This window comes from Daktulosphaira vitifoliae, unplaced genomic scaffold (genome assembly GCF_025091365.1).
Source record: "Daktulosphaira vitifoliae isolate Bord-2020 unplaced genomic scaffold, ASM2509136v1 Scaffold_1, whole genome shotgun sequence".
Taxonomy (NCBI): Eukaryota; Metazoa; Arthropoda; class Insecta; order Hemiptera; family Phylloxeridae; genus Daktulosphaira; species Daktulosphaira vitifoliae.
Genome location: NW_026099572.1, coordinates 26,715,192 through 26,724,601, shown reverse-complemented (window position 1 = coordinate 26,724,601; position 9,410 = coordinate 26,715,192). Strand labels below are relative to the sequence as shown.

Below are 9,410 nucleotides of genomic sequence, written 5' to 3'. Positions count from 1 at the left end.
CAAAAAAAAAAAAAAAAAAAAAAAAAAAAAAAAAAAAAAAAAACACATCATAGTAAAATTAATACCTTCTCCGCTTCGCATCGAAGCTAAAATTATACTGATTTGTAAATTTTGAAAAAGTTTATGGTCGTTTTAAGAAAAAAAAAAATTGAAAAAATTACCGATTTTTAAAATTGTATTTTTTTGGGGGATTTTTAAATTTTTGAGTCCTTTAAATTTTTATACACGTTAAAAGTAAAACAATATACAATTACTTCATTATTTTTCTAATTTTTCCGTATAAATTACAATATTAAATTATTGAATATCAATTGCATACTAAATATATTTATTATAATTAATATTTATTCATATATTATATTTTTAAATCAAAGAACCACTGATCAAAATATAATTTAGGAAATATGAGTTGATGTTGCTTTTGTAATTATTTACCAATTTCTTAAAATTAAACACTGTCTACAGATTTGCATCGAAGCGTTTCTTATGATAGTAATTTTAATCACTATCTGATATCATCTATACTTGTCCCATTTATGCCACTTCCACATAGTGCAACCGTTTTTTTATCATGTTTATATTAATATATTTGATGGATTATTTTTTGAATGCCTCTTTAAAGTAATTTATAATACATAAAAAGGATTAAAGAAACATTTAACTTCTAAATGACGTTGATATTAAACTTTATGTGATTGCTAATAAAATAACTCGCTATGAATTACAAATACCACCAAATTTGTTGATGGTCAAATTTTCTCAGTAATTTATTATTAAAGTATCTTTTTTGTTCTCTTATAGTATATTACGTAACATACTTACGTAGCTTGAAAAATATTTCTGTAGAAGTTCAGTTTCATATTCTATTTCATAATTTTGGATAATAGACCTGAATGAAAGATTCTCTAACTTACACCTCCTCAAAAATTATTTGAGAGGGCTATAAAAGTTTCTGTGGTGACTTTAGGCCTCATGAAAACTACGCTAATGTATATATATATATGATGTTCTTGTTCAGCATGTTAATAAATTTTGATCCAGTTAATATTTTGCGTATAAATTTTTATACATTAGGACTATAAATATTTTAATAAAATAATAATTTTTTTAACTTAATGAAAAATTTAAAAAAAATGTAAAACATCAAACGGAGAATTTTATTTTTATTCATGCTTTATTAAAATAATTAGAGTGATTAAAAAAAAAAAACAATTATGCCACTACTTAATTACATGATTTTCGACAATGTATTTTATGATGAAAAAAAGAAACTAAGGAACAAATGCATTTTACCACCCCATCGAGTTTTTTCAAAATTTTTTCTTTTAAAACGTATGTTTTTCAATGCTTTTTTCAAAAGTGTTTGAAAAAATTGTCGGAAAAATTTGGTTCAAAAGTTATAGCTTTTTAATGTTGAAACGTTAAAAACTAAAAATAGCTCAAAAATTGTTTTTTTTTTGGTAATTTTTGGGATTTTTTCTCATGATAATATTGTGAAACTATAATGACGTAACTGTTACATAATATCCTCATTCTAAAAATCCTAAAACGAAAATTAACTTTAAAAATAAGGATTTTCAAAAAAAAATTTTTTTCAAAACTACGCACATCAAAATTACGCAATACGAAATAAAAATGGGTTTTTCATAAAATTTTATATAAGTGATTAGGTAATAATAAGAAACTCAATTAATTTAAGTTGAGCAAAAAAACAAAAAAAAAAAATACTATTACATTAGATATTGAAATTTTAGTATTACTCAATTCTAAATAACTATTAGGTTTATCCCAAATATTTACATTTAAACCACAATGACATTTGTACAAATTTCCATCATACATCCATCGATTCATAGTGAGAAAGAAATAACTTAAATAGATAAAGAATTAAGCTGTTAAGAATTAAGCTGAAAGTAAAACAGTATATCATGATCTTTGTTATCAACTGTCAAATATAAAAATGCATTATCATAATTTAAAAAATGAAAAAAATTGTATAAATAATTAGAATTGAAACTGATACTGTTTGTATAAAATGTATCAGTAATACCATTTCAGCAACAGTTTGAATTGCGCGGCGCGACGTAAATTTTTTTATTTAAGTACCTACACACATATAAATATTTTTTTTAGTATTATTAAATAAATAAAATTCGATTAATACATCATCGAGAATAATTTTTCTAATGAATTAATGCAAAAAAACAAAAAGAACAGCAGTATATAACAAAATTTGTCAATGATGGTTGAAAACTTTGAAAGCTCATAACTTTTAAACTCATAGCTTAAACTGGACTTCGCCGACAAAATTTTTTTATATATTCTTAGTCAGTATAAAAAACTGAATCAATTAAAAAAAAAAAAATTGAAAAAATTCGATGGGGTGGTAAAATGCATTTAAGTCGAAACTAAATAAAATAAAAGTAATGAAAAGTATTGACTAGATCAAAATTTATTAGAACTGCGTGAAACGTTGAATGATTCTGTATATTTGTATGAGTACATATAAATACGTGTAAATTAGTATTGGTGCTACTGTAACTCTTTTTATTTTTTAATATTTTGCTATTTACCGAATGATCTAATTTAAATATTAATTAATTTTTTCTAGGTATGCGAATACTTGTTATGTTATTATTGGACACTCTACCCATGTTGGGAAATGTGTTGTTGTTATGTTTCTTTGTTTTTTTTATATTTGGAATTATCGGTGTACAACTTTGGGAAGGCATATTACGACAACGATGTTTCCTGAAACCATTACCTAATGTCACTTATCCAAAGTAAGTAGACAAAACATGAATTTAAAAATACATAGAATTTATTATTTTTAAAAGGTACCTTATTTATACTTATTCGTAATTTGTAATTTAAACCAAACAAATAACTCTTTTTTATAACATTTATTCTGGATTTCATCTTCGGGATCCTAGTAAAATAGTACAAAAGCAAAAAAAATATCAAAACACTTTTTGTATAGCTAAACAAATTTTTTTTACTTTAAATTATAAAATAAGTATTTTTTAGTATTTACAAAATTATTTGATAAATCTCTGAACACAATATTTAATCCATCGATAAAATAATTATTACTATAGTATTAGAAATTATTCATTTTTAATTTCTAATTTAATTTTTATTACCAACTAGGCTTCGCCTAGCTGCGGCTCCGCCCACAAGACCCTTTGCACTGCGGGCGTCTAGCACCCACGGTGCTGTCCCTACAGATAGGCCACTGATTTCGGTAGGAGTACCTGGCTACGCTGGGCACAATAGTGTAGTGTTGTGCAGGAAAAGTAGTACTCTAGAAGTAGTTTAACAGAAATATAGTAGACATTTAATTAATAAAATGAGTAAAATTCAATTGTAAATAGTGAAATGTATAGGATATAAAGTTTACATTTAATGACTAAAGTAATCAATAATTCATGCAATCTTAACTACGTTAAAATTATATTTTAGCTTCAATGCGTACCTAAGATGCTATTGGTTTACTTTCCCGTGTTTTTTTTTGTGTCCAGCATGCTATTACTTAAAAATTGTTTATTATTTTAAGAAATATTGAGCAGTTATTATAAAAAGAATCATATTGTATGTGTGTATATATAATTTTATATGTATATTTCGTTTTAACATAAAGAAATCATTTGTGAACCTGATATTTTAAGATATTTAAATTCATTTGTTTTTGCTGCATAATTGTATTGTTTTATCAGTAATATAATATTTCAAATGAATTTAAAGTTTAAAATGTTTATTTACAACATTGTGTAGTAAAAGTTTTGTACCTCAATTGACACTACTTTATAAGTTAAGCTGTGCCTAGGAAGTCTAATATTTTATGTAAAACATACATTTCATACATTAAATATTTTCGTTCGAGTTTTAATTGAGATAATAACATTCTTTTATTAAACATTTTTGGAGAATCGTTATGTTGCATAAATGCTAATTTTCAAATGATTTCCTTTTTTAAAAAGTTGCCTTTGTTTTTCCTTTGCCAGGAATTTTTAATGTATATTTATTAAATATAACAATACTTGGTTACCATTAATTTTTTTGCTGCATTATTTAATGTTCTTTTTAAATAGTATTAATTAATTACATTAATTAAGAATTCATAGTCATACATTTCCTAAGGAATAATCTTTTAAAGTTGAAAACAGAGTTTAGACCGAGATTTCATAGTGACTTTCATCAAAAAAGAAAATACTTTTATTAGAAAGTGTATCTACACTTTGATAACCTAACTATCTTTATAATTGTAGTCTATATTTTTGTAACATTTTTACATTTAGAAATTAATTATCTACTTTTTGATTAAAAAAACATTGGTAGTTGTTATTATTTAATATTTTCAACTAGATTTTGTGTACAAAATTGTACTTTAGTTAAACTTTTAAATTTAATTTTAGACTCAAATACCATTTTCTTATCTATCTTAAAATTATGGGCAGTATATTTAATAGTGTTTGAAAATGGCTAAATCGAGTTTTCTATGATTTATTCGACACTTATTATACATCACAATTCTGTGTAGATATATATTTTACATTTATCACTGACATCGATGGAATACATAAATGTTGAATATCAATTTTCAAAGCCTAAGCCAAGTAGTATTTTAAAAAAGAGTTTATATAATAGTTACCATTATTTAAACTATATTTTAGCAATAAAGTGGTACGACGAGCACACAGTCATTATTTTACATTTATTTATATTTTAATTCTTATTAGAGTAGTGATATGAATAGTGCATATTAATCATTAACTTGGCTAATTTTATTTAAAATTAAAAAAAATACTTTTCGAAATATTAATGAGAATTAAAAAAAATTAAGAATACCCAACTATATTAGACAAAAATATTTTTCGTACAAAATCGTGATTACGCACTTTTACAATCAAGTTATCATCAATGCTAAACTTATAATGGCCTTTTATATATTATTAATGGTCTAATATTAGATCATTATTTATTTTGATCATATGATGATTACCTCTTTGTTTTTTACTTTTATTTAAATATAATAGCTCATATAGTTGTTTGTGAATTTAATTGAACATTTTCGTTTGAATCTACATAATTTTAAATGCTTAAATGCTTAAATTTACACTGTAACTACTACACACAATATGTCTATGAATTAAAAAAATTAATAAAAAAAATTAATTAATTATCATAATTAATGAAATTTTGCATATATTTTATATCAACAGTGTATGCGTTTTTCATAAAATACTATTTAAAAAACGCATTATATTATTAAATTTTCCTTATAATATATATATTTTTTTTTTGTTTGGGCCATATAACTCTAATTATTGCAGGTTTGGGTAAATTACACTTTATGGCTTACAAAGGTAATTGTTTGATACTGTGATAAAATATTAGCTTTTAATGCATTCTAAAATATTGTGTAATCAATGAAATACTTTAATTTATTATAAAAAGGGCCCAATTATTTTAGTTAAGTCTTTATTTCACTAAAAAATTGAATCACTTATAAATTGAATAAACCCTAAAAAATAACAAAGTTATTGACATTTTTAATTTTAGTGCATATTTATAAACTTATTGATGTATATTGAACTATATAATTTTACTACATTCATATTTATTTTCTGAAAAAATTTCCATTAAAAAATGTGTAATAAACTATGGTATTGTGGTAAACAGTTAGGTGTAAATATTAGCACATTTCAAATTTTTATAACAAGATTCATACATAAAAAATTATATTTTTTTATCATAATTAATATTTATAATATAAACAAAATTTATATTATTTATAATAAATTTATACAATTATAAACATAATTATTATCACGTTAATATGAAATCATTATCACGATACCACAAAATCCCAGTGATGCAGTTAATTAATTCACCTATTGTCCATTGGTTTGGTGGAGTCAATAGGATATTTGTATAGTACGCAATTTACATTGTACGCTTGAAAACACTAATTGTGCAATTTTGGTGGTTCAACATTATTTCACAAGTATTTTCTTGTAGAATACAAAAATAACTAATTTTAATCACTGATATTTACTAACTTATGATTAAATATTTGTTAGATGAAAATTATTTTTTTTCCTTTATATTATAACATCATTGAAATCACTGAATCAATTATTAGTAAAAAAATGAAAAGGTTAAAACTTTTGTTCGAATTGTATTTTGTACAATCTCATATTTTTTCAAATCAATTTTTAGGGAGATGTAAAAATAATAATTTGTATTATTTGTAAGCATACGAGATAATATAGGACACTGTCAAAACTGGTTAATAGAAAAATATGTCTTCAGTTTTGAGTAACGCACACTAAGTGCATTCAAATTTTTTGTGATGACTAATTAGAAATTACGAATGGCTAATACATAGTTAATAAGTGGATTTATTTATTAGAAAATTTTTTCTTATTGCGTCCAAAATCTGATAAAATTATCTACTAATTATTTAGGTTGAAAATAACATGATTATTTCAACAATAGTTTATTTATACATTGTGGTGCCAGTAAAAGAAGAAACTTTTTTCATAAAAAAATCATAACATAGCTTTATATCTAAAAGTCTTCAAAAGCATGTCGTTTAAATATGATTGGAGCACCTGTGCTACCATAATATTATGAACCATATTGTCAAAGTAAACTATGTTTTGACTTAATAAAGTAAAAAAAATCGTTTTATGTTATTCGGCCATTAGGAGATAAAGTTTTTTATTTTAACAAAAGAAAGACACAATATACTACTAACCAATTTGGTATATGGATTTTTTATCAAACTTGTTAAACAACACTTGACTTGTCACGGTACAAAAAATAACATGTATTTCAATTGTTTCCTCCGTTATATTCTTTAGTGTTTCAACTTTGATCGAAGATAACAACCAAAATCCTATATATATATTTCGAAGTAATCTTCCCTGAGAAAACAGCAAAGAATCTTAACTTTGGCAGATTTTTTAAATTTACTTAACCAGTTTTATGAAAGTAACCGTCTGAGATGTTTTATCAATATTATTCTATTAGCGCAATATTCAAGTTAAAACGGGTTTCACTTTTAATTTACAAATATTTTTTTCAAAAGCAATAGTACTTAAACAGTTATAAAAATATATTGTTAAATATTTTTTTGTTTATTGAATTGAAGTGGACTAATTTCATACAGTTAAAATAATTAAATTGTTTACTTAAAATTTCTTAGTTATATGTATTTGATCAATGATACAACTAGGTGTAGTTAAGTGGTTGTAACCCCTTCCCAGAAATGGTTGGGTTTACTTTAAATTGTTGCGATTCTCAGTTAATTTTTGAGTTAAAGACGTTATTTATTTATTTTTTGCTTATTAGATTTTTTTGAAACAATCCCATAAAATATGAGTAAAATTTTATTTTGAAATTATAATTTTAATTTAAAAAATGTCCTAGTTAGGTTTCTGTATCTGAAATAAGATTTGATCTACTAAAGTTACACATATAGTACTTAACTAAATATATTTCAAGTTATTAAGTGCGAAAATGCACGCAACAAATTTTCTGATTGTAATTGGTTTAATGATTCTTGCATACATACGAAATGGGTAAATCGATAAAAACCTTTTACACTAAATTAAAAACTCCAGTATTGTTGTGTCTTAGTATAAATGAATCAGTACAAATTGAAATCCAACTATGACAAAAAAATATTTAAATGCAATGTATCAAAATTGTATGATGTTTATATAGATAAGTACAGGTAGGTATAAATTTAAATTAACATAGTTAGATTAAAAAAATATATGGGTACAAATGAAATATTCGTAAGAATAAGTCTTGTGAGCCTTTAGAATAGATAGAAATAATCTCTGATTTCCGCTTATGTACGTTTCATATTTACAAGTAATTTTTGTATGAAAAGTAGAAGCATATATATAATTATTAATAATTATTTTTCGGTTGGCCGACCCCAAGTAGTTGGGATTAAGGCGAGGAAGAAAAAGAATAATTATTTTTCGGTATTTAAGTGAAATAAACAAATAGATTGTTTAAGATTTAATTGAAGACGGTTAATGGATTGATTAACTGTTTAAAATTGAATTAATAATTGATCGTTAGATGGTTAGAATTATTATTTCACCATATGGTTCAGAATTACATTTTCTTTAAAATAGTAAATTACATAATATAACAAAAGTTAATTAGTAGTTTTGCATTTGCAGTTGAGCTCAAGCGTAAAAAATACACCTTTAAAAACGTTTTCATATACATAATTACAAAATAAATTTTACGTTATGTACAATACTTTGGAATATATTAGAATGCATTGATATATTACACTTACTTTTTTTTTGCCTTCCAAAAAACAAAAACATTAAATATAATCAATTTTTATTTTATCAAACTTTTATTTTACGCTATATAAATTAATCTTGTGTTACATTTCAATACATCTCATTGGTTTACATTATACTTTCTGATTAGATTAATTAAATTCATTTGAATAGTTTTCTTCACAAGGAAATTGACAATACATCAGATTTTCAATGGTACAGCTTCTTGACATAACGATATCAATTATAACAGAAAATTATCATAATAATTTGATGGATATAATGACCATAGAATAGTGAATAAACCACAATTTTAACTGTGACATTTAAATGATCTTCCACTTGAATGTGTAGAATTTGAATCATACGCAATAAGATCGAGAATACATTTACATTTGAACAAAGTTCTATTCATATTGAAATCAACAGAAATAAACTCTGTTGTTATAATACGATGAGAGGTACTTGCATAATTATTCTGTTAATGATTTTATAAAATTCTTTGATAATATTATAATAGAATTTAAGTCATTTGTCAATCCTCCTTTTACTAATATGAGTGAATTTAAATATAAGTAAATATAAACAAAAAACCTTTAATTTTACAAGAGAACTGGTAGTAATCATATTTCTCTAGCAATATCTTGATAAAACAAGTATACTATTATTTTTATTTTAGATATTTTGTTTGACTTTTAAAATTTTTGATCTTATAATAATTAATATCTTGAGTATAGTTCAATGAAAATCTCAGTAACATAATGCCTTATTGCACTCCATAAATCTAAAATAGCTGAAATAAGTTTATGTTGGTGTTCTCAATTTTACTTAAGTGTAAAATATTTGATGTAATTACACATATAATAATTAAATAACATTAATGAACTGACAATAATTGTTTTTGTGAAATTATACTTAAAAATAATTTAAATAAAAACATGTTTTAAAATTTAAAAGCCGACCATTCCATGATAACATATCGTTATTATGAGTATCTCTCTGGTGGGTTTTTTATGACTGTCTAGAAAATATATCATAACGTGTAACATAAACAACATTAGATGATAAATGGTTTTAATACATTTCAGCCAC

At 23.5% G+C, this 9,410-nt stretch overlaps 1 protein-coding gene across 2 annotated transcripts in view; it reads left to right on the top strand.

Annotated features, from left to right (window-relative positions):
* The first annotated feature begins 2,613 nt into the window (after positions 1 to 2,613).
* The window catches only part of LOC126894670 (voltage-dependent T-type calcium channel subunit alpha-1G-like), an 88,413-nt gene continuing 81,616 nt past the window's right edge, over positions 2,614 to 9,410 (top strand). For both annotated transcript variants that reach the window (XM_050665848.1, XM_050665849.1), the window contains exon 1: positions 2,614 to 2,783. In XM_050665848.1, the coding sequence (XP_050521805.1) occupies positions 2,614 to 2,783 (170 nt within the window). The remainder of the gene's footprint in view (positions 2,784 to 9,410) is intronic.